This window comes from Dromaius novaehollandiae, chromosome 39, assembly GCF_036370855.1.
Source record: "Dromaius novaehollandiae isolate bDroNov1 chromosome 39, bDroNov1.hap1, whole genome shotgun sequence".
Lineage (NCBI taxonomy): Eukaryota > Metazoa > Chordata > Aves > Casuariiformes > Dromaiidae > Dromaius > Dromaius novaehollandiae.
In genome coordinates this window covers 29,019-55,335 of record NC_088138.1, presented here as the reverse complement: position 1 = coordinate 55,335, position 26,317 = coordinate 29,019, and the positions used below count along the sequence as shown (strand labels likewise).

The 26,317-nt window shown below is 71.0% G+C and overlaps 4 protein-coding genes and 1 long non-coding RNA gene across 7 annotated transcripts; all 5 read left to right on the top strand.

Moving 5' to 3' along the window:
- Positions 1–124: 124 nt before the first annotated feature.
- On the top strand, positions 125–9,898 carry SLC6A16 (solute carrier family 6 member 16). 2 transcript variants are annotated; one of them, XM_064503625.1, is made up of 11 exons: positions 125–265; positions 2,968–3,125; positions 3,634–3,745; positions 4,374–4,549; positions 4,969–5,079; positions 5,468–5,709; positions 6,384–6,555; positions 6,933–7,134; positions 7,449–7,608; positions 7,692–7,854; positions 8,808–9,898. In XM_064503625.1, exons 1-11 carry the CDS (start codon positions 183–185, stop codon positions 9,173–9,175), a joined length of 1,947 nt encoding a protein of 648 aa, XP_064359695.1. In that variant the 5' UTR covers positions 125–182; the 3' UTR covers positions 9,176–9,898. The 2 variants fall into 2 exon arrangements, with proteins under 2 accessions (XP_064359695.1, XP_064359696.1); XM_064503626.1 differs by having other exon boundaries at positions 149–550.
- Positions 9,899–10,131: 233 nt separating this feature from the next.
- On the top strand, positions 10,132–12,306 carry LOC135325499 (apoptosis regulator BAX-like). Its single transcript, XM_064503627.1, has 6 exons — positions 10,132–10,284; positions 10,470–10,518; positions 10,587–10,748; positions 10,822–10,957; positions 11,037–11,141; positions 11,444–12,306. The coding sequence occupies exons 1-6, from the start codon at positions 10,200–10,202 to the stop codon at positions 11,543–11,545; spliced, it is 639 nt and encodes a 212-aa protein (XP_064359697.1). The 5' UTR covers positions 10,132–10,199; the 3' UTR covers positions 11,546–12,306.
- Positions 12,307–12,445: 139 nt separating this feature from the next.
- On the top strand, positions 12,446–14,556 carry LOC135325501 (apoptosis regulator BAX-like). Of its 2 annotated transcripts, XM_064503630.1 has the most exons (6): positions 12,446–12,579; positions 12,758–12,809; positions 13,281–13,451; positions 13,831–13,963; positions 14,205–14,303; positions 14,459–14,556. In XM_064503630.1, exons 1-6 carry the CDS (start codon positions 12,531–12,533, stop codon positions 14,537–14,539), a joined length of 585 nt encoding a protein of 194 aa, XP_064359700.1. In that variant the 5' UTR covers positions 12,446–12,530; the 3' UTR covers positions 14,540–14,556. The 2 variants fall into 2 exon arrangements, with proteins under 2 accessions (XP_064359700.1, XP_064359701.1); XM_064503631.1 differs by lacking the exon at positions 14,205–14,303.
- An 875-nt stretch (positions 14,557–15,431) lies between these two features.
- LOC112979706 (ferritin heavy chain A-like) lies at positions 15,432–17,568 on the top strand. The gene is made up of 4 exons (XM_064503632.1): positions 15,432–15,697; positions 16,220–16,366; positions 16,473–16,598; positions 17,287–17,568. Exons 1-4 carry the CDS (start codon positions 15,596–15,598, stop codon positions 17,461–17,463), a joined length of 552 nt encoding a protein of 183 aa, XP_064359702.1. The 5' UTR covers positions 15,432–15,595; the 3' UTR covers positions 17,464–17,568.
- Positions 17,569–18,529: 961 nt separating this feature from the next.
- LOC135325474 (uncharacterized) lies at positions 18,530–22,884 on the top strand. The gene is made up of 2 exons (XR_010386434.1): positions 18,530–19,387; positions 20,782–22,884. It is a non-coding gene; the product is annotated as an uncharacterized LOC135325474 (long non-coding RNA).
- The last annotated feature ends 3,433 nt before the right edge of the window (positions 22,885–26,317 follow it).

Below are 26,317 nucleotides of genomic sequence, written 5' to 3'. Positions count from 1 at the left end.
CGCCGTTAAGGCGGTTCCTTAAGGTGGAGCCGGCGCCGGGGGGTCCCGCTGCGGGGGGCGGCTGCACGGGGAGCCGCGGGGGGCGGGGCCGGGGCAGCCCTCGGGGGCGGGGCCGGGGCAGTCGTCCCCCCCCCCCCCCCCCCCCCTCCGGCGCGGAGCCACGCCCCGTCCCGCCGCGGCTGATGCAACCGGCCACGCTGCAGGGCCGCGGCCGCCCCCGGCCCCGCTCCCGAACCGGCCCCGGCCCCGGCCCGGCGGCGCCCAGGTGAGGCCGGCGCCCACGCGGCTCTCGGGCCGCCGCTGCTCGGGGGCTCCGGCGCCCTCCGGCCGCGCGTGTCCACGTCCCCCCCCCCACGTGGCACTAGGGCGCACGCGGGGGCCCCCAGCATGGGGCCGGGGAAGGCGGCGCCCGAGGCCGCCGGCGCCCCCCCCGCGCCCCCCCGTCCCGCGTGGGGCAGCAAGGCGCAGTACATCCTGGCCCAGGTGGGCTTCTCCGTGGGGCTGGGCAACGTGTGGCGCTTCCCCTACCTCTGCCACCAGAACGGCGGCGGTGAGTGCGCGGGGGGGCACGGGGCACATGGGCACCGGGGGGGGACGGGCCCTCTCGAGCCCCCCTCCCACCCGCAGGCGCCTTTCCCGTGCTCTGCCTGCTGCTGCTGGGGGTCCTGGGGGGACGGGGGAAGGCAGGGACACGGGGGGGGGGGACGGGCCTTCTCGAGCCCCCCCTTGCCCCTAGGCAGCCTCCTGCTGCTGGTGCTGCTGCTGGGGGGACGGGGGGAGGCAGGGACCCGGGGGGGAGGCAGGGGCCCGGGGGGGAGGCAGGGAAGGGGGGGCACGGGTGGGGGACAGGCCCTCTCGACCCCCCCCCCACCCGCAGGCGCCTTCCTGCTGCTCTACCTGCAGGAGTCCTGGGGGGACGGGGGGATGCAGGGAAGGGGGGGGCACGGGGGACATGGGGCACGGGGGGGGGACAGGCCCTCTCGAGCCCCCCCTCGCCCCCAGGCGCCTTCCTGCTGCTCTACGTGCTGCTGCTGGGGGTCCTGGGGGGATGGGGGGATGCAGGGACAGGGGGGCACGGGGGACATGGGGCACGGGGGGGGGACAGGCCCTCTCGAGCCCCCCCTCGCCCCCAGGCGCCTTCCTGCTGCTCTACGTGCTGCTGCTGGGGGTCCTGGGGGGACGGGGGGATGCAGGGACAGGGGGGCACGGGGGACATGGGGCACGGGGGGGGGGCCAGGCCCTCTCGAGCCCCCCCTCGCCCCCAGGCGCCTTCCTGCTGCTCTACGTGCTGCTGCTGGGGGTCCTGGGGGGACGGGGGGATGCAGGGACAGGGGGGCACGGGGGACATGGGGCACGGGGGGGGGACAGGCCCTCTCGAGCCCCCCCTCGCCCCCAGGCGCCTTCCTGCTGCTCTACGTGCTGCTGCTGGGGGTCCTGGGGGTCCTGGGGGGATGCAGGGACAGGGGGGCACGGGGGACATGGGGCACGGGGGGGGGCCAGGCCCTCTCGAGCCCCCCCTCGCCCCCAGGCGCCTTCCTGCTGCTCTACGTGCTGCTGCTGGGGGTCCTGGGGGGACGGGGGGATGCAGGGACAGGGGGGCACAGGGGACATGGGGCACGGGGGGGGGACAGGCCCTCTCGAGCCCCCCCTCGCCCCCAGGCGCCTTCCTGCTGCTCTACGTGCTGCTGCTGGGGGTCCTGGGGGGACGGGGGGATGCAGGGACAGGGGGGCACAGGGGACATGGGGCACGGGGGGGGGACAGGCCCTCTCGAGCCCCCCCTCGCCCCCAGGCGCCTTCCTGCTGCTCTACGTGCTGCTGCTGGGGGTCCTGGGGGGACGGGGGGATGCAGGGACAGGGGGGCACAGGGGACATGGGGCACGGGGGGGGGACAGGCCCTCTCGAGCCCCCCCTCGCCCCCAGGCGCCTTCCTGCTGCTCTACGTGCTGCTGCTGGGGGTCCTGGGGGGACGGGGGGATGCAGGGACAGGGGGGCACGGGGGACATGGGGCACGGGGGGGGGACAGGCCCTCTCAAGCCCCCCCTCGCCCCCAGGCGCCTTCCTGCTGCTCTACGTGCTGCTGCTGGGGGTCCTGGGGGGATGGGGGGATGCAGGGACAGGGGGGCACGGGGGACATGGGGCACGGGGGGGGACAGGCCCTCTCGAGCCCCCCCTCGCCCCCAGGCGCCTTCCTGCTGCTCTACGTGCTGCTGCTGGGGGTCCTGGGGGGACGGGGGGATGCAGGGACAGGGGGGCACAGGGGACATGGGGCACGGGGGGGGGCCAGGCCCTCTCGAGCCCCCCCTCGCCCCCAGGCGCCTTCCTGCTGCTCTACGTGCTGCTGCTGGGGGTCCTGGGGGGACGGGGGGATGCAGGGACAGGGGGGCACGGGGGACATGGGGCACGGGGGGGGGACAGGCCCTCTCAAGCCCCCCCTCGCCCCCAGGCGCCTTCCTGCTGCTCTACGTGCTGCTGCTGGGGGTCCTGGGGGGATGGGGGGATGCAGGGACAGGGGGGCACGGGGGACGTGGGGCACGGGGGGGGACAGGCCCTCTCGAGCCCCCCCTCGCCCCCAGGCGCCTTCCTGCTGCTCTACGTGCTGCTGCTGGGGGTCCTGGGGGGATGGGGGGATGCAGGGACAGGGGGGCACGGGGGACATGGGGCACGGGGGGGGGACAGGCCCTCTCGAGCCCCCCCTCGCCCCCAGGCGCCTTCCTGCTGCTCTACGTGCTGCTGCTGGGGGTCCTGGGGGGACGGGGGGATGCAGGGACAGGGGGGCACGGGGGACATGGGGCACGGGGGGGGGCCAGGCCCTCTCGAGCCCCCCCTCGCCCCCAGGCGCCTTCCTGCTGCTCTACGTGCTGCTGCTGGGGGTCCTGGGGGGACGGGGGGATGCAGGGACAGGGGGGCACGGGGGACATGGGGCACGGGGGGGGGACAGGCCCTCTCGAGCCCCCCCTCGCCCCCAGGCGCCTTCCTGCTGCTCTACGTGCTGCTGCTGGGGGTCCTGGGGCTGCCGCTCTTCTTCCTGGAGCTGGCGGCCGGGCAGAGCATCCGCCAGGGCAGCATCGGCGTCTGGAAGAGCATCAGCCCCCGCCTGGGCGGCATCGGCTTCGCCAGCTGCCTGGTGCGCCGGGGGGGCGGGGGGACCGGGGGGACCGGGGGGGCAGGGCACGGGGGGCGGGGGGGGTACGGGGCACCGAGCACGGGGCACCGGGGGGGCCGAGCATGGGGCACTGGGGGGGCCGGGGGGCCGAGTGCTGGGGGCTTCGGGGGGGCACAGGGCGCTGGGGAGGGTTATGGGTCACTGGGGGGCACAGGCTGCCCGGGGGGAGGAGTCACAGGGTGCCCGGGGGGGTCATGGGGCATCAGGGGGTCTCAGGGCACCATGGGGGGCTCAGGGCACTCCGGAGGGGTCACGGGGTGCCCGGGGGGGGTCATGGGGCATCAGGGGGTCTCAGGGCACCATGGGGGGCTCAGGGCACTCCGGAGGTGTCACGAAGTGCCTGGGGGCTGCCATCAGCCTCGGGGGGGGGGTCGGGGCACCCTGGGAAGGCTCAGGGCACGTGGGGGGGGGTCAGGGTGGCTGGGGGGGTCCCGGAGCGCCCGGGGGCCAGTGCTGACCCCCCCGGCAGGTCTGCGCCTTCGTGGCCCTCTACTACAACGTGATCATCGCCTGGAGCCTGCTCTACCTGGGGCGCTCGCTGCAGCACCCGCTGCCCTGGCAGGGCTGCCCCAACGCCTCCGGTGGGTGTCACTGGGGGGGGGGTACACGGGGGGGGGGCATGCACGGGGGGGTACCTGCTGTCCTGGCAGGGCTGCCCCAACGCCTCCGGTGGGTGTCACTGGGGGGGGGGCACCCACGGGGGGGCACACGGGGGGGGCATGCACGGGGGGGGTACCTGCTGTCCTGGCAGGGCTGCCCCAACGCCTCCGGTGGGTGTCACTGGGGGGGCACCCATGGGGGGGGGGCATGCACGGGGGAGTATCTGTTGTCCTGGCAGGGCTGCCCCAACGCCTCCGGTGGGTGTCACTGGGGGGGGCACCCACGGGGGGGGGCATGCACGGGGGGGTACCTGCTGTCCTGGCAGGGCTGCCCCAATGCCTCCGGTGGGTGTCACTGGGGGGGCACCCATGGGGGGGGGGGGGCATGCACGGGGGGGTACCTGCTGTCCTGGCAGGGCTGCCCCAATGCCTCCGGGGGTGTCGCTGGGGGGGCACACATGGGGGGGGCATGTACAGGGGGGTATCTGCTGCCCTGGCAGGGCTGCCCCAATGCCTCCGGTGGGTGCTGGGGGGGGGGCACGGCGGAGGGAACGATGACACCCCTGGGGGGGGCACCTCCCCCCCCGTGACACCCCCCCCCCCCCGGCAGAGCCCGAGTGCGCCCGCAGCTCGCCCACCACCTACTTCTGGTACCGGGAGACGCTGGACGTGGCGCCCAGCATCGGGGCCGGGGGGGGGCTGCAGCCTGCCCTGGTCGGGGGGCTGCTGGGCGCCTGGGTCCTGGTCGGCGCCTCCCTGCTCGGGGGCATCCGGTCCTCCGGCAAGGTGGGTCCGGGGGGGCCGGGGGGCTGCTGGGCCAAGGTGGGGCCGGGGGGCTGCCGGGGGGCTGGTGGGTCTGGGGGGGCTGCCAGGGGGCTGGTGGGCCAAGGTGGGGCCGGGGTGCTGCTGGGGGGCTGCTGGGTCAAGGTGGGTCCGGGGGGGCCGGGGGGCTGCTGGGGGGCTGCTGGGCCAAGGTGGGCAACGGGGGCTCAGGGGGGGCTGCTGGGTGACGAGGGCATCACGGGGGGCTGCCAGGGGCCGTGGGGCGGCCAGAGCTGGGGGCTGCTGGGGGTTGGGGCGATGCTGCTGGGCCCTGTGGGGCAGGGCTGGCGGTGCCGTGGGGGGTCCCGGCTCCCCGTGGGGCAGGGCTGGCGGTGCCGTGGGGGGTCCCGGCTCCCCGTGGGGCAGCGCTGACCCCCCCGCAGGTGCTGTACTTCAGCACGCTCTTCCCCTACGCGGTGCTGCTCTGCTTCCTGGTGCGGGGGCTGCTGCTGGAGGGGGCCCCCGAGGGCGTCCGCATCATGTTCACCCCCAAGGTGAGGCGGCGCCGGTGCCGGAACGGGCCCCCGCGTCCCCCGGGACCGACACCCCCCCCCCGGGACAGGCCCCACCACAGCAGCTGGGATCCCTTGGGACCGACCCCCCTTGGGACGGGCCCCCCCCCGGGACGGGCCCCACCATGGCGTCCGGGATCCCCCGGGACCCCCCCGCCCCGGGACGGGCCCCACCGCGGTGTCTGGGATCCCCCGGGACCAACCCCCTCCCCCCCAGCAGGCTCCTGGGATCTGGGATCCCCTGGGAGAGAGGCCCCCCCCCGCCCCGGGAGCACCCTGCGGTGGGTCCCCTGCCAGCGTCCCCCGGTCCCCCCGGGGGGGGGGGGCTCCGCCCCCGCCGCCCCCCGCCACCAACACCGGGGCGCTGCAGGCGTCGGCGTGGGGCACGGGCCAGGCCTGGCGGCAGGCGGCCACGCAGGTCTTCTTCGCCCTGGGGCTGGGCTTCGGCAGCGTCATCGCCTACTCGAGCTACAACCCGCGCCGCAACGACTGCCACCGCGACGCGCTGCTGGTGGCCGCCCTCAACGCCGCCACCTCGCTGCTGGCCACGCTGGTGGTCTTCGCCGTGCTGGGCTTCCGCGCCACGCGCCGCGCCCGCGCCTGCGTCGCCCGGTGGGTCGGGGGGACGGGGGCACGGGTGGGCCGCGTGGGGACGGGGGGCACGGCTGCGTCGCCCGGTGGGTCGGGGGGATGGGGGCACGGGTGGGCCGCGTGGGGACGGGGGGCACGGCTGCGTCGCCCGGTGGGTCGGGGGGACGGGGGCACGGGTGGGCCGCGTGGGGACGGGGGGCACGGCTGCGTCGCCCGGTGGGTCGGGGGGACGGGGGCACGGGTGGGCCGCGTGGGGACGGGGGGCACGGGTGCGTCGCCCGGTGGGTCGGGCGCGCGTGGGGACGGGGGGGGCACGGCGCACCACGCGGGGACGGTGCACGGCACTCATGCGGGGTCGGGGGGCACGGCCCTGGCGCGGGATGGGGGGCACGGCCCTCGCGCGGGGATGGGGGGCACGGCGTGCGGCACGGGCACGGTGTGGCGCATGGGGACGGGCACAGCCCCTACACGGGGATGGGGGCACGGTGCGCCGTGTGGGGCAGCGCATGGCCCTCACGCGGGGTTGGGGGTGCAGCCCCCTCGCGCACATGCCTGCGCACGTGTACACGCGTGTGCCCCGTGCCCGGGCCCCGCTGCAGGCCGGGGCCACGTGCAGCCCTCGCGCTGGTTCCGGTCCCGGTCCCGGTCCGGCCGGCGGCCGCGCATCGGCTCAGCGCCGCCCCTCCCCCCCGCAGGAACGCGGAGCTGCTGGCCGCGGTCGCGTGGCCGCCGGAGCTGCCGCCGCCGCCCGGGAACCTCTCGGCCCTGGCGGCCCCCGAGTACAGCGCCTGGCTGCGGCGGGTGCCGCCGGCGCTGCGCGGAGCCCTGGGCCTCTCCGACTGCCGCCTCGAGGACGAGATGAGCAAGGTGACGGGGCGGGGACGGGGATGGGCTGCCCCGACGCCGGGTGAGGGTCCCCGCATGGATCCCGCCTCCTGGGCTGCCCCGACGCCGGGGTGAGGGTCCCTGCGCGGATCCAGCAGCCTGACCGGGGCTGAACCACCTCCTGGGCTGCCCCGACGCCGGGGTGAGGGTCCCCACGCGGATCCTGTAGGCTGGGTCTGGGCTGCCCCAACGCCAGGGTGAGGGTCCCCATGCAGATCCCGTGGGCTGGGTCTGGGCTGCCCCAACGCCAGGGTGAGGGTCCCCGCGTGGGTCCCCATCCTGCCGTGGCTGAGCTGTCCCCCTGGGCAGGGGCAAGGTTGTCCCCCGCCCCCAGCCCCCGTGACGCTCCCGCTCCGCAGGGCGTGGAGGGCACCGGCCTGGCCTTCATCGCCTTCACGGAGACCATGACGCTGCTGCCCGCCTCGCCCTTCTGGTCGGTGCTCTTCTTCCTCATGCTGCTGAACCTGGGGCTGAGCACCATGCTGGGCACCATGCAGGGCATCCTCACGCCGCTGCAGGACAACTTCCCGGCCCTGCGGCGCCGCCGCGCGCTCTTCACCGGTGCGTCCCAGGGCACCGGCACGGGGACGGGTCGCGCCGGGGGACGGGGACGGGGACAGGGACGGGGCGGCCGTGCACGGCGCTGCGGGAGCGGGACAGGGATGGGGACGCAGCCAGAGCAGCTGTGTGCGGTGCTGCAGCAGCAGGACAGGGACAGGGCGGCCATGCACGGTGTGGCGGGGTGGGAATGGGCACGGGGCGGCCGTGCACGGCGCTGCAGGAGCAGGACGGGGATGAGGACGGGGCGGCCGTGCACGGCACGGCAGCAGCGACGCAGCCCCGCACGCTCTCACGCCGCCGCCCCGTCCCCGCAGGGCTCTGCTGCCTCGGCGGCTTCGTGCTGGGGCTGCTCTTCGTCCAGCGCTCCGGCAGCTACTTCGTGGCCATGTTCGACGACTACTCGGCCACGCTGCCGCTGGTGGCCGTGGTGGCCTGCGAGGCCGTGGCCGTGGCCTGGGTCTACGGGGCCGAGAGGTGAGCGGGTCCCCGCGGCGTGGCTCGGCACGGCTCGGCGCAGCTCCGCGCCCCGTCCGGCCCCGCTGACCGCGAGACCACAGGTTCCTGGCGGACGTGGAGCAGATGCTGGGCCGGCGGCCCTGGCGCCTCTACGGCTACATGTGGCGCTACGGCAGCCTGGGCGCCATGTTGTGCCTGCTGCTGGCCAGCCTGGGCCAGCTCTGCCTCAGCCGGCCCAGCTACCAGGCCTGGGACCGCGACACGGTGAGACCTCGCCACCCCCTGCACCCCCCGGGACCCCCCCGGTGCCCCTGCACCCCCCTGGGTCCCCCGCACCCCTCACCTCCCTCAGCCGCCCCAGCTACCAGGCCTGGGACCATGACACGGTGGGACCCTGAGGTGGGATGGGGTCATTGGGTGCCCCAACCCCCCCCCCCAGGACCCCTGGGTGCCCCCTCGTTCCCCCCGGCTCCTCCTGCACCCCCCTGGGTGCCCCTGCACCCCCTAGCAGGTTGCCCTGCACCCCCTTGGGACCCCCCAGCCCTGCCTTTGCCCCCCCCGGTGTCCCCCTGGGACCTCCCGGGACCCCCCAGCCCTGCCTCTGCCCCCCTGGGACCTCCTGGGACCCCCAGCCCCGCCTTTGCCCCCCCCGGTGTCCCCCTGGGACCCCCAGCCCCACCTCTGCCCCCCTGGGACCTCCTGGGACCCCCCAGGCCCGCCTCTGCCCCCCGGTGTCCCCCTGGGACCTCCCGGGACCCCCCAGCCCTGCCTCTGCCCCCCTGGGACCTCCTGGGACCCCCCAGCCCCGCCTCTGCCCCCCCCGGTGTCCCCCTGGGACCTCCTGGGACCCCCCAGCCCCGCCTCTGCCCCCCCCGGTGTCCCCCTGGGACCTCCCGGGACCCCCCAGCCCTGCCTCTGCCCCCCTGGGACCTCCTGGGACCCCCCAGCCCCACCTCTGCCCCCCCCCCGGTGTCCCCCTGGGACCTCCTGGGACCCCCCAGCCCCACCTCTGCCCCCCTGGGACCTCCTGGGACCCCCAGCCCCGCCTTTGCCCCCTGGCTCCCCCCAGGCCCCCCCCTCATGTCACCCCGTGCCCCGAGATTGCCCTGGCACCTCCCGGGGGGGCCCATGACGGCCCCCAGCACCCGGGGGTGCCCCACGTCGCCCCCTCTGCTGCCCCCCAGCTTGGGATCGCCACCCGCCGCTGTCGCCCGCAGGCCACGGAGACACGGCGGCCATACCCGCCCTGGGCCGTGGGGCTCATCGTGGGGCTCATCGTGGCGGCCGTGCTGCCCATCCCCCTGGTGCTGCTGCGGCAGCTGCTGCGGGAGCGGCGGCAGCGCCTGGCGCCCCCCCCGGCCCCCCCCGGGCACCTGGACCCGGATGTGGACCCGGAGGAGGAGGAGGAGGAGGAGGAGGAGGAGGAGAGCCCGGCCGACCCGCCGCCCCCCAACGGCTACCGGCCCCTGTGCGCGCAGCCGCCCCCCGGCACCCGCTAGGGCCCCCCCGGTGCCGCCCCTCCTGGGCAGGGCCGGAGAGCGGGAAGGAACCCCATTGGCCGGGGGCCAGAGGGCCCGCTTCCTGATTGGCTAGCCTGCCTGAGGCGGGACCATGCCTGTGGAGGAGCCAGGAGAGCGGGAAGGAGCCCCATTGGAGGGCAGGGAGCATGGGAAGGCATGCCATTGGAGGAGCATGGGGAGGCCTGCTTCCTGGTTGGCCAGCCTGCCTGAGGAGGGAGTGGCACCCATTGGTGGAGCAGGGCGGAGCTCTATTGGGCAGCAGCAAGATGGCCCTCCTGATTGGCCAGCACGCCTGAGGCGAGGCAGCTGCCCATTGGTCGGCCTGGGAGAGCGGGTGGAGTCCCTGTAGCAGCAGTGCTGCGGGCCGGACGCCTGGGCCCCCTCTGCCCCAAGGGCCCCTGCTCCCGCCCCACGGACCGGGCCTCCGCGGGCGACGGACGATGCCGGAGCAGGCGGCACCAGGATGGACGATGCCGGAGCGGGCGGCACCGGAGCAGACGCCGCCGAAGCAGGCGGTGCCGGAGCGGGCGGCACCAGGCCGGACAGTGCCGGAGCAGACGCCGCCAGAGCTGGTGGCAGCAGGCCGGACGCTGCCGGTCGGGCGATGCCGGAGGGACCCAGCGCTGGCACAGGCCCTAGCCCAGCCCGACCCTGCGCTGCGGCGACCAGGTTTGGGATCGGGGTCGGGACCGGGACTGGCTCAGGATCGGGACCGGGTCGGGACCGGGACTGGCTCAGGATCGGGACCGGGTCGGGGCTCTGCCCCCAATAAAGGTGCTGAATCGAGACTTCGCCTCGAGCTGCCTCCGTGGGGGGGCGGGGCCTGCGGCAGGGGGCGGGGTTCTGGGGCTGCCACGCCCAGGGGGCGGGAGAGCGGCGGAGACCACGCCCACGCCGATGGCCGCTTCCGGGAAGTCGCTGGCTTTTACGTCACTGTTCCCGGCTCTGTCACGTGTCTGTGCTCGCGCACCGTGTCGCGTGACCCCTCCCAACCGCCGCTCTGTCACGTGGCTCGCGTGGGCGGGGCCTGCCCGGCCGCGGCCGGTGTCACGTGACGCCGGCGGCCGGGACCACGTGGTGCGGGCGGCGATGGCGGCGGCGGCGGCGGCGCAGCGGGGCGGCGGCGGCGGCGGCGGCGGCGGCCGCGAGCCGGAGCCGCCGCCGGGAGGAGGCGGTGAGTGGGGCGGGGGCCGCGCCGGGGCCTCCGCTCCCGGCTGTCGGGGCTGTCGCGGCCCCGCCCCGGCGGCGGGCGGGCGGGGGGGGGTCCCGTGGGCGGCTCCGGGGCCGCCGGGGCCGCCGGAGCCCCGGGGCCGGGCCGGGCTGGGGCCCCAGCCGCCGCCAAGCTGCTGCTCTCCGCAGGGGCCTCGTCGGACCAGATCCTGCAGACGGGGGTGATCCTGCTGCGGGGGTGAGTGCCGGGGCGGGCCGGGGGCCGCCGGGGCCGCCCGCCGCCGCCGCTCACCCCTCCGCCCGCAGGTTCATCCGCGACCGCGTCGAGCGCTGCGGGGACTCGCAGGCCGTGGCGCTGGGCCAGGCGGAGCTCGGCGGGCCGCAGCCCTGCAGCGCCGAGACGAAGCGCCTGGGCGAGTGTCTGCGGCGCATCGGGGACGAGCTGGACAGCAACGCGGAGCTGCAGAGGTGGGTGCGGGCCGGGGGGCCGGGCCGGGGGGGCCGCCTTGCCTCTCGCCCCGCGCTCACCCGGCCCCCCCAGGATGATCGAGCAGGTGGGCTGCCACCCCCCCAAGGAGGTCTTCTTCCGCGTGGCCGCCGAGATGTTCGCCGACCGCACCTTCAACTGGGGCCGCGTCGTCGCCCTCTTCTACTTCGCCTGCAAGCTGGTGCTCAAGGTGGGGTCCCGGCCCCCCCCCGCCCCTGGCCCCCCCCGCGCCCCCGGCCCACCGCCCCCTCACCCCGCCCTCCCTGCAGGCGCTCTGCACCAAGGTCCCCGAGCTGGTTCGCACCATCCTCAACTGGACCATGGAGTATCTGCGCGACCACGTCCTGGCCTGGATCCAGGCGCAGGGAGGATGGGTGAGTCGCCGGGCACCCGCGGGCGGCGGAGACCCTTCCCCCGGCTGGGGGGTTGGGCCCCCCAGTCCTCTCGGCCCAGCGCGCGTTTCCCCTTCCCTGTTCCTCAACGTGCCCCTCAGCGGGGGAGAAAGGGTTCTACTGAAGGAGCCCCTTCTCCGGTGCGGAAAAGCGCTTTGCGCCGGCACCTGCGGGGCCGGGGGGGGGGGGGGTGGCGTCCAGGTCCCACGGGGCTGGGGGGGGCAGCATCCCCGTCCCACGGGGTCGGGGGACCCTGGCTCTGGCTGACGCTCCCCCTCCCCCAGGAAGGACTGCTCTCCTACTTCGGCACCCCGACCTGGCAGACCATCACCATCTTCGCTGCCGGTGTTCTTACGGCCTCGCTCACCATCTGGAAAATGTCATAGAGCCGGGGGGGCCGTGGCCCCCTCCCAGGACTGGCCCTGCCGGCAGGGACGGTGCTACCCCCCTCCAGCCCCTCGGGGTCCCGTGCCTTCGAGGAGGGGGGTCTTTTTAACAAACTGGACTTCATTAGTACTTGCGCAGACTGGGGGTGCTGGACCGGGCCAGTCCCCCCCACCAGGGGAGCGGTGACCCCCCCGACGGACCGGCCAGGCCTGTGACGGCATCACCCGGGACCCCCGGTCCGGGGAGGGACGCGCGGCGACACCCCCCGCCCTCGGCGCGGGGACGGGCGGCCCCGGGGCGGCGGTTGGAGCCTGGGTGCGGCGGTGCTGCGGGGGCCGGTGCCCTCACCCCCACTCCCGGGTCGGGGGGGCCGGTGCCCCAGCTGGGGCCGCGGGGGGGTCAGTGGCTGCAGGGCGGGTGTTTGTTGGGGGTCGTGACCCCCAAAAGGACCCCCCAGTGACACCCCACCGCCCCCCCGGGGGCTCTCGGGGCCAGGACCCCTGTTTACTCCCCCCGCTCAGGGGGGCCCTGCCTTGCAATCAGTGTCCCCGCGGAGCCCCCCGGCACGGGGGCAGCGCCCCCCCAGGGCTCCTTGGGGGTGATGTCATGCAGCGATGATGTCATGGGGGAGGTCCCCCCTCCCACCAGGGGAGCCCGGGTGTCTGTGCACTCCCCTGCGCCCCCCCCTTTTTTCTTTCTTTTGTAACTTGTTTTGTATCTCGGGTTTTTGATGTCTGGAAATAAAGGGGAACCGGGCCGGGCTGAGCGTTGTGTCGGGCGGCGAGAGGGTCCCGGGGCGGCGAGAGGGTCCCGGGGCGGCGAGAGGGTCCCGGGGCGGGGGGGCCCCACTCCACATTCCCCCCTTCCCCCCCAAACCCGGGCCGCAGGGCGCCAGGAAGTGTCGCCGCCCGGCCCCACCCTCGCTGCCGCGGAGCCCAGGCGTCCGGAACCGGCACCGGCGCAGCCGCGGGCCCGGGGTGCCGCATGGAGGGGCAGGGAGGGTGGGGTGCCCTGGAGGCCCCTTGTGGGGCAGGTACGGGGGGGGGGGGCGCGGAACGGGTCACTTTCACTTTCGTTTTGCTTTCGCGGTTGTGTGGGGGGGCGGATGCCAGGGTTCCTCCTCTGCCAGGTGGGGGGGTTCTGACCGGATGCCAGGGCTGCCGGGGGGGGTCCCGTGCCCCCCCGCTCCCTCCCGCTTTGTGTCCCCCCAGGAGCTGAGAGCGTCTCCAGCGTCGTGCGGATCGGGGCTGCCCTGCTGCGGGGGTGAGTGTGGATCCGGCCCCCCCTGCTTGGGGGCGTGTCCAGATCAGGGTCTCCCCCCGCAGGGGCACATTCGGATCGCCCCCCCCCCCCAATGGCAGTGCACATCGGGGTCCCTGCCTGCCCCCCCGAAGCGTGGATCGAGGTCCGTCCGCTGCCCCCCCCCGCTCCAGGGGCACGTGCCAATCCGGTCATCCCTGGGCTCCGGCGGCAGCGCGGATCGGGGCCCCCGCCTGCCCCCCCCCCCCAAAGTGTGGATCGGGCCGCCCCCCCCCCCAGGTGCATGAGGATCGGGCCGTCGTTCTGCCCCCCCCGGGGGGGAAGCAGATTGGGCCGTCGTCCCCCCCGGGGCATGTGTGGATCGGGCCATCATTCTGCCCCCCCCCCCCCCCCCCCGAGTGCATGCGGATCAGGCCGTCGTCCCCCCCGCGGCGCGTGCGGCTCAGGCCCCCCCGTCCCTGGCTGCCTCCGCAGGTTTGTCCGCTCCCTGCTCGAGGGGGCCCCGGGGCCGCCCCGGCCGGTGCTGCCGGCGGAGCTGGGGGACGCGGAGCCGGGGGACGCCGTGGACGGGCCCCCCCTGGCCTTGCTGCGGGACGCTGCGCTCCGGGTCTGGGCCCGCCTGAGCCGGGACCCCGAGATGGACAGGTGAGAGCCGGGCGCCCCGACCCCTCGGCCCCCGCAGCCCCCACCGGCCCCCGCGTCCCTGCCGGGCCCGCGGCCCCGCCACCCCCCCGGCCCCCCCGAGCCCTGTGTTCCCCCCAGCCCCCGCGGCCCCCGCGGCCCCGCCAGACCCCGCCAGCTCCCACGTCCCTGCTGGCCCCTGCATCCGTGCAGCCCCCGCCGGCCCCCACATCCGTGCAGCCCCCGCCGGCCCCCGCCGGCCCTCGCATCCCTGCCAGGCCCGGGGCCCCGCCAGCCCCCCTGGCGCCCGCCCAGCCCTGTGTTCCCCCCGGCCCCCGCGGCCCCCACAGGCCCCTGCCGGCCCCACGTCCCCCACGTCCCCGACCCCTCTGGCACCCCGCAGCCTGGTGGGGGCCCTGGCCGGGCGCCCGGCCCTGCCCGCCCTGGCCGAGGTCTCGGAGGAGCTTTTCCGGAGCGGCATCAACTGGGGCCGCGTCGTCGTCTTCTTCTACTTCACCTACCGCGTGGTGCTGCAGGTGGGCCGGACGCCGGGGCCCCGCGGCGGGCAGCGGGGCGGGGGGGCTGCGGGCAGCGGGGCGGGCGGGGGGGCAGGGGCTCCGGGACACCGGGACCGGGGGGCGAGGGGGCACCCGGGGGCCGGCAGCAGGTCCCAGCTGGGAGCGGGGGCCCCGGGGGGGCGGAGCAGGGCACCCGGGTGCCGGGGGGGGCAGCGGGTGCCCGGTGAGGGCCTGACGCCCGGACGCCGGGGCCCCGCAGGTGCTGCAGGGCTCCGAGCCGCTGCGGACGGTGCTGGACTGGGCCGTGTCCTTCCTGGCGCGGCGCCTGGCGGCCTGGGTGCAGGGCCAGGGCGGCTGGGTGAGTGGGGGCCACGGGGGGGGCGCGGCGGGGGGGGCGAGCCGCCGGGGGGGCAGCGCTGTGGGGGGCAGCGCGCCGGGGCCGCCCCGCACTCACCCCCCGTCTCCCCGCACTCACCCCTCGTCTCCCCGCACTCACCCCCCGTTTCCCCGCAGGGCTCCATCCTCAGCTACAGCCCCCCGGAGCAGAGCCAGCCCCCGTGTGCGGGGGGGGCCCCGGGGAGCCCCGAGAAATAAAAGCGATGGAGAAGCTGCGTGCAGGGTTTCTGTGGGGCACAGAGCCCCCGGCGCCGCCAGGGACCCCCCGGCACCCCGTCCCCCCCCCGGCACCCTGTTTGCCCTCCCATGCCCCCCCCCGCCGGTCCCCCCGCCCCAGCAGTCGCCCGACTCAGCAGCTTTCCCCGGCCAAGTTCCTCTTTCGTGGCACAGGAGCTGATTCAGCCCCCCCCGCCCCCCCAATTAGTCCCTGCCCCGGGGTTAAGGAGCAGTTATCCCCCCCGCCCGGGCCAGGCTGTTCCCGAGCCTGCCCCCCCGCCCCCCCCCAAGACCAGGCCGCAGCCTTTACTCGCGCCAACCTGGGCCGAGCTGCTTGCGTGGCCTGGCCGGAGCAGAGCCCATGACCCCCCCGCCCCAAGGCTCTGCCGGGACCCTCCCCCACGCCGAGGCTGCACTGGGCCCCCCCCGGGCCCCCCCCAGCCGAGGCTCTGCCGGGACCCCCCCCCCACCGATCCAGCCCAACCACGAACCCTCGCCCGGGCTGGTTCCGCCCCGCTCCGGGGGCACCGGCCCCCCCCGGCACCCAGTCACGCTGACTCGGCCGCGTGACAAGCCAGGGCAGGGGACAGGGGACAGGGGACAAGGCCGCCCCACCCAGCCCAGCCGCCCCGGCCCCCGCGGGGGGGGAGGGAGCCCGGACGCCTGGTCCCTTCCCCGGCCTGCGGGGGGGGGGGGGGGGGAGGGAGGGGGCTCGGGCGCTGGTTCCCTGGGGGAAATGCGGGGCTGGCGGGGGGGGGGGGGGGCCTCGGACGCCTGGGTCCCTCACGTGCCACCCCCCTCGATGGCAGGGGAGGGCCCCGCGCCCGGACGCCTGGGCCCCTTTTCCCCGCCCACTGGCGGTCGGGTATAAAGCGGCCGCGAGGCTTTGTGCCCGCAGAGCCGCGTTCTTGCTTCAACAGTGCTTGAACGGAACCGGCTCCGCTCCGACCCGCTCCGACCCGCCCCGGCCCGGCCCCAGCTCCGCTCCGACCCGGCTCCGCTGCGCTCCGGCCCCCTCCGGTCCCGCGTCCCGCCGCCATGGACTCCCAGGTGCGCCAGAACTACCACCGCGACTGTGAGGCCGCCGTCAACCGCATGGCCAACATGGAGCTCCACGCCTCCTACGTCTACCTGAGCATGGTGAGGGCCCCGGCGTCCGGGCACCGCTGCTGCCCTCTGCCCGGGGCTCCCACGTCCGGGCCCCAGCGTCCGCCCCCTGCCCGGGGCCCTGGCGTCCGGGCCCCGGCATCCACCCCCTGCCTGGGCCCCCGGCGTCCAGGCCCCAGCGTCCGCCCCCTGCCCGGGGCTCCCACGTCCGGGCCCCAGCCTCCACCCCCTGCCTGGGCCCCCGGCGTCCAGGCCCCAGCGTCCACCCCCTGCCCGGGCCCCCGGCGTCCGGGCCCCGGCGTCCGCCCCCTGCCCGGGGCCGGTCTCGGCTGGCTCCAGCGGGTGCTGGGTGCTGCGCGGCCAAGATAAGGAGGGTGGGGGGGGATATGGGGCAGGGAGGGGCCCTGGGGCGGGTTTCCGAGGGGGCTGGGGGCTGGGAGGGGTCCTGGGGGGGACGCGGGGCGGGTTTGGGGTCCCGGGGCTGTGTGGTGTGGGGGGCCCCGGCCGGCGGGTGCGGCGGCCCTGCCGTGACGCCCGGCCCCCCCGGCCCCGCAGTCGTTCTACTTCGAGCGGGACGACGTGGCGCTGCCCCGCGTGGCCCGGTTCTTCCGGGAGCAGGCGCACGAGGAGCGGGAGCACGCCGAGAAGCTGCTGCAGTTCCAGACCCGCCGCGGCGGGCGCGTGCTGCTGCACGACGTCAAGGTGGGTGCCGGGCCATGGGGCTGGGCGCGGGGTGCGGGCGCCTGCGGGTGCCGGCGCGGCCCCCGCGGCCCCCCGGCGCGGCCCCCACGGCCTCTGTCGCCCGCAGAAGCCGGAGCGCGACGCCTGGGGCTCGGCGCTGGAGGCGGTGGAGGCGGCCCTGCAGCTGGAGAAGTCGGTCAACCAGGCGCTGCTGGACCTGCACCGCCTGGCAGCCGAGAAGGGCGACCCGCACGTGAGTGAGCCCGGCCCCCCGGTCCCCTCCCCTCGTGGGGGTCCCCATCTTGTCGGGGGGGGCCTGTTTTGTCACACGGGTCCCTCTCGTGTCACAGTGTCCTCCCCGTCCTATCATAGGAGGCCTGTTTTGTCGCATGGGTCCCTCTTGTGTCACGGTGTCCCCATCTCGTCATGGGGGGGGGGTCTCCGTGCCATCATGGGGGCCCTGTTTTGTCACACAGGTCCCTCTCGTGTCACGGTGTCCCCATCTTGTCATTGGGGAGGGGTCCCCGTGCCATCATGGAGGCCCTGTTTTCTCACACGAGTCCCTCTTGTGTCACGGTGTCCCCATCTCGTCATGGGGGGGGGTCTCCGTGCCATCATGGGGGCCCTGTTTTGTCACACAAGTCCCTCTCGTGTCACGGTGTCCCCGTGCCATCATGGAGGCCCTGTTTTCTCACACGAGTCCCTCTCGTGTCACGGTGTCCCCATCTTGTCATTGGGGGGGGGTCCCCATGCCATCATGGGGGCCCTGTTTTGTCGCACGGGTCCCTCTCGTGTCACGGTGTCTCCTCCCCATCGTGGCGGGGTCCCTGTCCCGCCGTGGGGGCTCCTCGGGGGAGGCTGCTCGGGCCCCCCGCCCTGTCCCCGTCCCTCCCTGCCCCCCGGCGCCCTGCGTCGCTGACCCCCGGCCCCGCGTCCTGCAGCTCTGCGACTTCCTCGAGTCCCACTACCTGGACGAGCAGGTCAAGGCCATCAAGGCGCTGGGAGACCATGCCACCAACCTGCGGCGCCTGGCGGCCGGCACCGGGGGGGCCGCGGGGGCTGCGCTGGGGCTCGGCGAGTACCTCTTCGACCGCCTGAGCCTGGAGGAGTGCAGCTGAGCCCCGGCCCCGGACCCGCAACCCCCTGCCCCGTCCACGGGGGCCAGCCTGCCGGGGCCCCCCGCCCCGGCACGACTCCAATAAAGGGTCCGTCCTGCCCCTCGCTATCCGCCTGCTGCCGCATGGGGCCCGGGGGGGCCGGGGGCCCGGGCAGGGCCTGCTGCTGCTGGGGAGGGCTCAGGCGTCCAGCACGGGGCAGGGGCAGCAGGCCCGGGTCCGGGGAGGGGGGTGAGGGCACTCTGGGGGCTGGTGTGGGGGGTCTGGGGGCAGCGGGGGGTGTCCAGGAGTGCCAGGGGGTGTCTGGGGGCGGCGGGGGGGCGTCTGGGGGCAGCGAGGGGGGTCTGGGGGTGGCAGAGGGTTTCCGGGGGCGGCGGGGGGGGGTCTGGGGCAGACTGGCCCTGTGCAGTGACTCTGCGGGGGGGGGGGGGGGGGGAGAGAGAGCGGTGACTCAGCACTCCACAACCCTGACACAGCACAAACGCGCCGGGGCGGGGGGTGCTGAGGGGGCCCTGGGTGGGCCGAGGCCCGCGGCCGCGCGGGGAACCCGGGGGGGGAATGCGGGGGTTGGGCGCTGTCTGTCTGTCCGGGGGGGGGGGGGGTGTCTCTGCGCATGCGCACCGCCCTGTCCGCGCACGGGGCGTGCCGGGGCCCCGGTGAGGGGAAGGGCGGCCGCCGTGCCCGCCGGCGCTCTCTGCTGCTCGCAGGCCGCGGGATGAGGCGCGGCGCGGCCCGCAGCCGCCCTGCGCGCTGGCTGCCAGCCGGGCGCGGGCCGAGCAGCCCCGGTGCGCCCGCGGCGGCGGCAGCCCGGACCGGGAGCGCCGGGGTCCGCGGAGCTCCGGCGCATGCGCGGCGCTAGGGCGCCATCCTGGCCTCCGCCCCCCGCCTTCGCCGAAGGCGCATGCGCGCTGCCGGGCAGCCCCGCCCCTTGGCTCGCGGCGCACGCGCGGTGCCCAGAGCAGCATGGCGGCGCCCGGAGCAGCGTGGTGGCGGCGGCCAGGCGCGGTTCCACGGCGGCGGCGGGTGAGGCCGGCGCTGTCCCCGCTGCGGGCCCGGAGCCCCGGTGAGTCGAGTGCGTCCCTGGGGCGGTGCGTCCTTACCGGGTCTGCGGTAATAACCTGCGGTTCGCGGTGTGCAGGGGAGGGGGAGCGATCCCTCCGCGGTCGCCAGAGGCCTGGTCGGTGCGGCGTTGCTGTTGCGAGCAGGGCCGCAAGGCCTGCGTGAAGCCGCGCCTGCCTCTGTGGAGCTTTAGTCTGGTCTGTTCGCTTGGAATAACCAGCGAGGCCTAAAATGAGGATTTTCATGCCCGGTTGTGAGCTGTGAACCTGTGAGCTAACCTCTCTTTGCCTTGCTTTGCTCGGTCCAACTGCTTAACGAAATAACAACAACTTGGGACCCCAGAATAAAAATTGTCACGGTGCTTAAGGGAGGATCTGTTTTTGCCCAGGTTAGCGAACCATAATTAAAGCTTTGGGAAAAAAAATCTAAAATGAGAATCTCCCCGTGACCTTGGTGGTTTGATTGATTTGCAGGATCCTGTTCTGAGGGCCGGCAGCTCGAAGAGGAGCAGCTCAGCCCGTTTTGTTGGTTTCGGTGATGCTATTTTGAGGAAGCACGTAAGTACAGAAGGGGTCTGGGAGGGTTTTCAAACAAGATGGGAAAGAGTAAGGAAGATTTGAGGGTGTGGAAAAACTAGGTACCACGGGTACTGAAGTTGTTAAGGGTGTTTGAGGTTAAGCGTCTGAAAGGGGCTAATGCGCACGGAACAGTAAAATACCGTGACCGAACGCAGGGTTCCTCCCCGGCCTGGGCCTGTGCGCGCGCCCTTGCTCTTGCAGATGCCCTGGAGCCACAGGGAAACGGGCAAGCGGGCCCACGAGCGGGCTTTGGGCACGGCAGCGTGCAGCGAGCTCTGCGTGCTCGGCAGGTGAGTGGGGTCGGAGCATGGCGAGGGCTGTTGCGGGCTGTCTGGATCTGGATCCATCCGGTTCTGCTCCCTGTCCCTCTGTCCAGCGCTCCATCCTTTTCTTTCTTTCCCCGTGGCTCTGTCCGGTGCCCCATCCCTTCGTTTAGCCACTCCTTCCTCTGCCCGGCTCCCCATCCCGCTTCTATTCTTTCCATCCTCTGTCTACTTCTCCATCCCTCTAACTGGCTCCTTATTGCTCTATCCGGCTCTTCATCGTCCTCTTCTTCTCCCTATCCCACTGCCTGTCCGCTGTCCTTCTGTCCTGCTCCTCGTCCCTCTGCCGCTCTCTTCTGTCTCTCCATACTTCTCTTTGCCTTCCCAGCCCTCTGTCCGCCCCTCCAGCCTTCTCTTTCTCTTTCCGTCCCTCTGTTCAGCTCCTCACCCATCTATTTGCCTGCCTCTCCCTCTTTTCCCCTGTTCTATCCCATCTCTCTATCTGAATTCCCCTCCCTCTTTTTCTCTCCCCACCTTTCTGGCCAGCTCTTCATCATTCCCATTCTCTTCCCATCGCTCTGACCGGCTCCCCGTCGTTCTCTTCCCATCCCCATTCCTCTGCCTGGTTCTCCCCCCTTCTCTTTTGCTTCCTGTCCCTCTGCCCACCTCTCCTTCCCTCCTCGCCCCTCTCTATTTTTCTGCCCACCTCCCCTTCCCTCTCTTTCTCTCTTCTGCTCCCTGGACCTCTGTGCAGCCCTCCCTCCATCTGTGTGGCCCTCTCTCCCTCTCTTTCTATTCCTTTGTCCAGCGCCCTGACCCTGGGGCCAGGTCTCTATCCTTCTCTGTCTTTCTCCATCCCTCTGCCACGCTCTCTACCCCTCTTTTCTTCTGTTCTGCCCCCTGTCCCCGTGTCCAGCTGGAGGTCTGTCATTGCTGTGTGTTTGGGCTGGTGTGGCGGGTGCCGAGAGGCGGTTGGCGCTCAGCAGAGCTGGTGATTGGCAGTGCCCAGAGGGTGCCATTGATCGGCCTCGTTCGGGTCACGGACACCTCCGCGGTGGCTCTGCTCGCGGAGGCGCGGGGCTGTGGGTGTGCAGCGGGGGAGCGCTAGTGAGCTAGAGATGCCGTGGGGTGTGTAGTCGACAGCGAAGAGGCTCCCGGGGAAGGTGTCGCGGAGGCAGAGAGCAGCAGAGGCTCCGAGTCCTTGGGCGTTTGGACAGGCGCTCGCGGTAGGGCGATCTGGAGCTGCTGCTGCTGTCTGTCCTGCTCGTCAGCGCGGTCTGCAGTTACTGCCTCTTGTCTGCCTGCACACAGCCAGGGCTGCCGCGCGGTGCAGCTTGACTCGAGATCGCGACGCTGGCATCGAGCCCACTTTTCTGTCAGGTCTGCCTTTATGCAAACTGGTGTCTTCCCTATGTCTACAGCTCGACCCGTCGTTGATTTAGTGCTTCCTGAGGGGCCATGCTGGGCTGTCAACACCCCCGCCCCCCTCTCCACTGTCGCTTCCTGATGAAGGATGCTTTGAGCTTATCTTAGTAAGTGCAGTCGTTTACGTAGCTTCTGGCTCGTTTCTTTCCTTGGAACTCCTTGCTCTTTGTTGTTCTGGTCCCTCCAAACAATTACTGCTTCTAGTATTATTAATGCTGGGCCGTAAACCTTCCAGAGCTTCCTTCTTTGAAGTCCAGGAGTTCAAGGAGTTCCAGTATTGTTTGTACTTTAAGAGTAAAGGTCCTTCACAACTGATGTCTTAAGCATGCAACTGTCTTATCTGGGATTTTTGTTTTCGCAAGTTACTGTTTCTTTCAGGAGCCAGCTACAACAGTAACTTTGCTATAGTAGAGAAATGGGGTTACGAGTGTATGAGCAACAGCGCCAGAGTACACAGCAAAACCCATCAGCTCCGTCTCTCTGGAGTTTGGAGTTTTTGGAGGCCTTAGTTTTATCCTGCCTTGGCTGGACAGTGCTTTCTGAGAATGTCCGTCAGAGGCGGAGTTTCCCTGCAGAGGACCATCTAGCAAAGGCTGGAGGTGGCTGGGTGCCTGAGCGAGCCTGCTTGTGCGTGAGAGCCGCTCTGACATCTTTGCGATGAAATGGAGCCAGAGAGGGTGACTGAAGCAGCACGGAGGGTCGGTCACGACTGTGGGAACAATCACGGGCCTTGGACTAGGGAGCAGTTCTAGCAGGAGGGCCGTGCGGTTGCCCAGCCTCTCGGTAACTGCTCTGGCCTCTTTGCAGGTGCCGAAGCCCAGCTGGGCAGTCGAAGGAGCCTCGTTGCAGCTGGGAGCTCTGTGGAGATGCGTGGCCGGCCGTGGAGGATGAGCTCTGACTTGCAGCATGGACGCAGCTAAGTCCTGGGCCGCATCGTATGCGAGCAGTGCTGGGAGGTGCAAGGCGGTTGTCCCCTAGGTGTGGTCACTGGCGCCGCTGGCCTTGGCCGTTTGCCCACGGAGCTGAGAGGACCAAACATACTAATTGCCTGACCTGGAGATGAATTAGTGCTTGCAGGGTTTCAGGTAGGTTCAGTGCAAGTGCAGCTTAGTGCAGTCCCGTGGAGTGACGCTTGCACATGCTCACATTTGAATGGTGGCTAAAACCAAGCCTCTAAACAGCAACTGTAATGCAGTTCTGGTGTGTCTTCCTGTTCTGCTGTACTTCTGAAGGAAGGGAAAACTTAAGCTGTGGGCAGAACTCCTTGGCTTCTCTTGACTTTTCATGCTCGTGGGTGCTTTGGTGCTTGTTGCTTGAAGTTGAGGGTTTGGAATTTTTCACTTAAGGTTTATTGTTTAGTTTGTTGTTGAGGGTCTCTCACTCCGGAGTTACAGTTTATTCCTTTCTTTTGTGGGGCTCAGTCTTTATCAGTCAGCGTTTACAGTTTGCTCATGTAGTGATCAGGGTGCAGGATTTAAAATCCAACCTCATCCATAAATTTTAAAGCCTCGGCAACCGCTGGGGTTCCAAGACTTGCAGTTTGTCACTTAGCGTTCAGGGCTTATGACTTGCTGAGAAATGAGAAGGGCTAAATCCTTAGATAATAAGCTGTAAGCCCTGAAGCCTAAGCAGCAGGCTGCAAACCCTCCTTTGGGCTTTGTAACCTTCCCCTATACCCAGCATTCAGCTTTGCGTGCTGACCTGAGCTCTGGATTTGATATGGCGCAGGCCGATCACACTGAGACTGGCAATGTGACAGGCGAGCTGAGAGCTGTGGAAGTGTCTTGCAGGGCTCTAGTCTGGGGTAGGGCAGAAGTGCAGACAGGCGAGATCAGGCATTTTCCTCTCATCTCTGAGATGAATCCTAGCCCTGAAGGAAAAAGCAGAGGAGTAGGCTGTCGGCTACTCGGACAGCTGCCACGTCAAGGGCAGCAGCAGGAGCTGACCCTTTCCGACGGACGGATGGACACTGGTGTGGTGATGACTCTTCAGGCATCACAGGTAAGGGGAAGCATGCTGACACTGAGCTCCATGGCAGACTCTCTTCCAGGTGTTGTTTCTGTGCAGTAAAACAATAAATAGTTGCCTTATTCTTTGCACTCATGTCTGTGGTTCCTGCTGTCGGTTTGCCTGAAGATCTGTCTGGGGCTGGGAGCTGGTCCCTGAGTCCCTTGTACTTTGGAGTCCCTGCGCTTCCCAGGGAGCCTGGTGCTGTTCCCAGAGCTGTGGGGAATTTCCCTTGCGTTGCCTGGACCCCTGGGGCTCTTGGGGGTGTTTCCCATCATCGTGGGGGCAGCCAGAGCCCCTGCAGGGCTGCCTGAGGTCCCCAGACTGCTTCTGGATTTGCTTTCAGCACTCCACAGTGTCCTTTGTGTGTCTGGGGCCAGGGCCTATGTGCCTGGAGCTGGGAGATAATTTCTGGGGGGGATGGAGGAAGCCTGCAGGCACCATCCTGTCAGCTGCATTGAACCCTGTGACATGCCTTATGACCCCTCTGGTGTGCACCAAGGCCCTTCATTTGTATTTTGGTTTGTCCCAGAGCCCTGCACTTGCCCTCTGATGCCCTCAGGACCCCTCAGTTCACATTTTGGGTTGCCCCTGAGCCCTCTGCGTGCCTTGCAGGCTGCCCCGGGGCCCTGTGTGTGTTTTGCGGCACAGCGCAGAGGTCTCTGTTTAGCTTTTTCTCCTGCCCTGGAGTTTTCTGGGTGCTTCTCGGTATGCCCCAGGGCCCTCCTTTTGGTGCCCCCAGAGTCACTCTGCTGTGTCATTGCTTTTTTGCCTTTTTTTTTTTTTTTTTTTTTTTTTGACTTGTGTTGCACCCAGAGCTCTCGATTTGTTCTCTTGTCCTCTGCATACTCCCCTTTCTGCACTCTACACCCCAGGCAGGGCTCTCCCTTCAGCTCTCAGCAAGCTGCTGTCAGGAGAGTGGGGGTGCCTCTGCTGCCCTGGCAGCCCCAGCTGTCCCTGAAGGGGCTGATGGCCAGGCCCCCTGCCCAGTTCCTGCAGGACCACAGCTGCGGGCCCTGGGGCTGGGATGAATGCCAGGGGGAGCTGGGTGGCAGGACGAGCCCCAGGTGGGGCTGAGGGCAAGGGCGGGCATGCGCTGGGGCTGCAGCCGCGTTTGGGGGAAGCTTGCATTGAGGCCGGACCTGGACAATGGAGCTGCCGCGGCCGCGGAGCACCGCCCACTGGGACTGGCCCGGCGGCCGCCCCGCAGAGGAGGTGAGCGGGGCCGGGGGAGGCGCGCTGCAGGCTGCGGGTCCCGCATGTGCCGGGGGTCCCAGCGGCTGGGAGCGTCCCGGGCAGCGCAGCACCACCGGGGCTAGGGATAGCGGTGGGGGCCGAGGACGTGGTGGGGAAGAGGGGTGCCCTGGGGCCACGGAGGCGGGGGGAGGAAGGGGGTGCGCCGGGGCTGTCGTGCAGTTTATTGCGCGGTCGGAGGAGCGCGAAGGGGGGGGGGGGGGTTTCCTGTGTCAGCTCGGGAGCGTGTTGGGGAGCGGGGGGGAGGAGGGATCGCAGCGGAAGCCTCAGGGAGGGTCGCGGGGGGTCGGGGGCAGTGTCGCAGCTGACCCGGTGGCGGGGGAGCCCCGGGCCGGTGCTGGGGATCGCGGGGCCGCGCTCGGGGCTCTGCAGCGGTTTCCGGGGGGAAGGGGAACGGGGGCGGGACGGAACGGAATCTCCACGGAGTCAAACCTCACCGAGCGCTGCGGCCCCCAGCATGCCGGGAGCAGCAGTCTTCCGGCACTGGGCTTCCGGGCGGCCATGTTGTTTTGTGCGGCATGCCGGGAGCGGTAGTCTTCCGTCACTGGGCTTCCGGGCGGCCATGTTGTTTTGCGCGGCATGCCGGGATCGGTAGTCTTCCGTCACTGGGCTTCCGGGAGGCCATGTTGTTTTGCGCGGCATGCCGGGAGTGGTAGTCTTCTGGCACTGGGCTTCCGGGAGGCCATGTTGTTTTGCGCGGCATGCCGGGAGTGGTAGTCTTCTCAGACTGGGCTTTTGGGCAGCCATGTTGTGCCTCTCGAGGTGGGCGGGGGGGGGGGGGGGGGGGCAGGTCTCTGCCAGCGGGGTTCCCACCAGCCAGCCGTGTTTTGCTCTGTGGCAGGCCAGGAGCTGTAGTTCCAGGTGCAGGTGCCTTCTCAGCCCTGCAGCAGTGGCCCGCTGGGTCTGTTCCTTACTGGACATGTGCCGCTCGCGCAAGAGTCCCCGTAGGTCACTGGGCACAGTGGAATTTCCCTGTTTTTTCCTGGTACAGGGCAGGAAGCGTTTTCCATCTCTGGTGTGACCAGGCAGGCTTGTCCCCAGGGGCTGGGGCTGTCCCTCTTGGAAATGAGCAGGGCTGGGAGAGTAGGAGGGGTGCTGTGGGCTCCTGGGAGTCGTAGCTTTGCTCAGGATTGGGGCCAATTAGGCAGCCGCTGAGGAGCGGCGGTGCTGGGAGGGCGCAGTGCAGAGCTGTCCTGCTGTGCAGCGCAAGGGAAAGTCCTCAAGGAAATGTGAACAGCACCGTTTCTGTCCAAGGACCCTAACACAGCCTGAGACACCCTGGAACAGCCACCCCACAGCAGCACCAGGGACACCATGTCACTGCCTCCCGAGGGCACTGCGTTCAGCTACCTTTAACTGTGTGGAAAGAGCCTGCAGGAAGGAGCCCTGGCCACAGGTACAGAGAATCCCCAGTTGCCCCTAAGCATCTGGAACTATATGCATTTTCTTTACAAAGATGCCATCTCTTTGATGCCTTGCTGCTGCTTCTGTGTTGCTTGGTGCCCAAGTCTACTATGTTCAGATCCACCTTTCTTGCTGCCCTCTGCTCTGTCTGAGCTGCTCGCCAGATCAAAAGGCGTGTGCACCTAAGAACTAGGCCAGGGTGTCCCTGCTGCCTGCTGTAGGACAAACAGGAGGGCAAATCGGGACAGGACATGAAAGTACACGTGGATGAGAAACAGCTGCTTTAGAGGTCTAAGACGCAGGGGCAACTGAGAGGAGTGAAAGGAGCAGGGGAAAATGGTGATGAGGAAGGTGTGCTGTTAGAGGCAGTACAGTGCAGGAGAGAGGGGAAAAATTGCTCCTATGATGAAATAAAAACTGACCTTAAGAGAGATTTGCTTTTTGCCCTTCAGGTTATGAGTACGCGTGACTTCCTGAGAACTGTTCTGAGCATGCGGTGTTGCAGGTCACGACTGCCTGGGCAGCGATCCCCAACTTGTCTGCCGAGACTACGCGACAGCTGACAGCTGCCTGTGCAATGAAAGCAAAGGCCAACTTCTCAGAGGGAAGAGGCAGGCTCCAAGCAGGAGGATTATGGCAGGTGAGTTAATGCCCCAGAACCTTCAGTTTTCCTCCTTGTCCCCCCAGGACTCACCCACTTGCTTACTAGTTCTCTCAGGACCAATCTGTTTGCCTTTAGGTGTGCTCCAAGGCACTCTGTTTGTTCTCTTCTCCCTTCTGAAGTCTGTCTCTTTCTAGTTCCTACAAGATTACTCTGACATTTGGTGTTTGTGGGCCCTTCGGTAGCATCCAGACTCCTATGTTTGT

What these genes read in the sequence shown, in the direction of transcription:
- SLC6A16 (XM_064503625.1), top strand. Translation starts at nt 183, where the DNA reads ATGCAACCGGCCACGCTGCAGGGCCGCGGCCGCCCCCGGCCCCGCTCC. An exon ending in TCGGCTTCGCCAGCTGCCTG is followed by an intron (nt 3,126 to 3,633) that starts GTGCGCCGGGGG and finishes CCCCCCCGGCAG; the next exon opens with GTCTGCGCCTTCGTGGCCCT. An exon ending in TCGAGGACGAGATGAGCAAG is followed by an intron (nt 6,556 to 6,932) that starts GTGACGGGGCGG and finishes CCCGCTCCGCAG; the next exon opens with GGCGTGGAGGGCACCGGCCT.
- LOC135325499 (XM_064503627.1), top strand. Translation starts at nt 10,200, where the DNA reads ATGGCGGCGGCGGCGGCGGCGCAGCGGGGCGGCGGCGGCGGCGGCGGC. An exon ending in GCCGCCGCCGGGAGGAGGCG is followed by an intron (nt 10,285 to 10,469) that starts GTGAGTGGGGCG and finishes TGCTCTCCGCAG; the next exon opens with GGGCCTCGTCGGACCAGATC. An exon ending in CCTGCAAGCTGGTGCTCAAG is followed by an intron (nt 10,958 to 11,036) that starts GTGGGGTCCCGG and finishes CCCTCCCTGCAG; the next exon opens with GCGCTCTGCACCAAGGTCCC.
- LOC135325501 (XM_064503630.1), top strand. Translation starts at nt 12,531, where the DNA reads ATGGAGGGGCAGGGAGGGTGGGGTGCCCTGGAGGCCCCTTGTGGGGCA. An exon ending in CCTACCGCGTGGTGCTGCAG is followed by an intron (nt 13,964 to 14,204) that starts GTGGGCCGGACG and finishes GGGGCCCCGCAG; the next exon opens with GTGCTGCAGGGCTCCGAGCC. An exon ending in TGCAGGGCCAGGGCGGCTGG is followed by an intron (nt 14,304 to 14,458) that starts GTGAGTGGGGGC and finishes GTTTCCCCGCAG; the next exon opens with GGCTCCATCCTCAGCTACAG.
- LOC112979706 (XM_064503632.1), top strand. Translation starts at nt 15,596, where the DNA reads ATGGACTCCCAGGTGCGCCAGAACTACCACCGCGACTGTGAGGCCGCC. An exon ending in CCTACGTCTACCTGAGCATG is followed by an intron (nt 15,698 to 16,219) that starts GTGAGGGCCCCG and finishes CCGGCCCCGCAG; the next exon opens with TCGTTCTACTTCGAGCGGGA. An exon ending in TGCTGCTGCACGACGTCAAG is followed by an intron (nt 16,367 to 16,472) that starts GTGGGTGCCGGG and finishes TGTCGCCCGCAG; the next exon opens with AAGCCGGAGCGCGACGCCTG.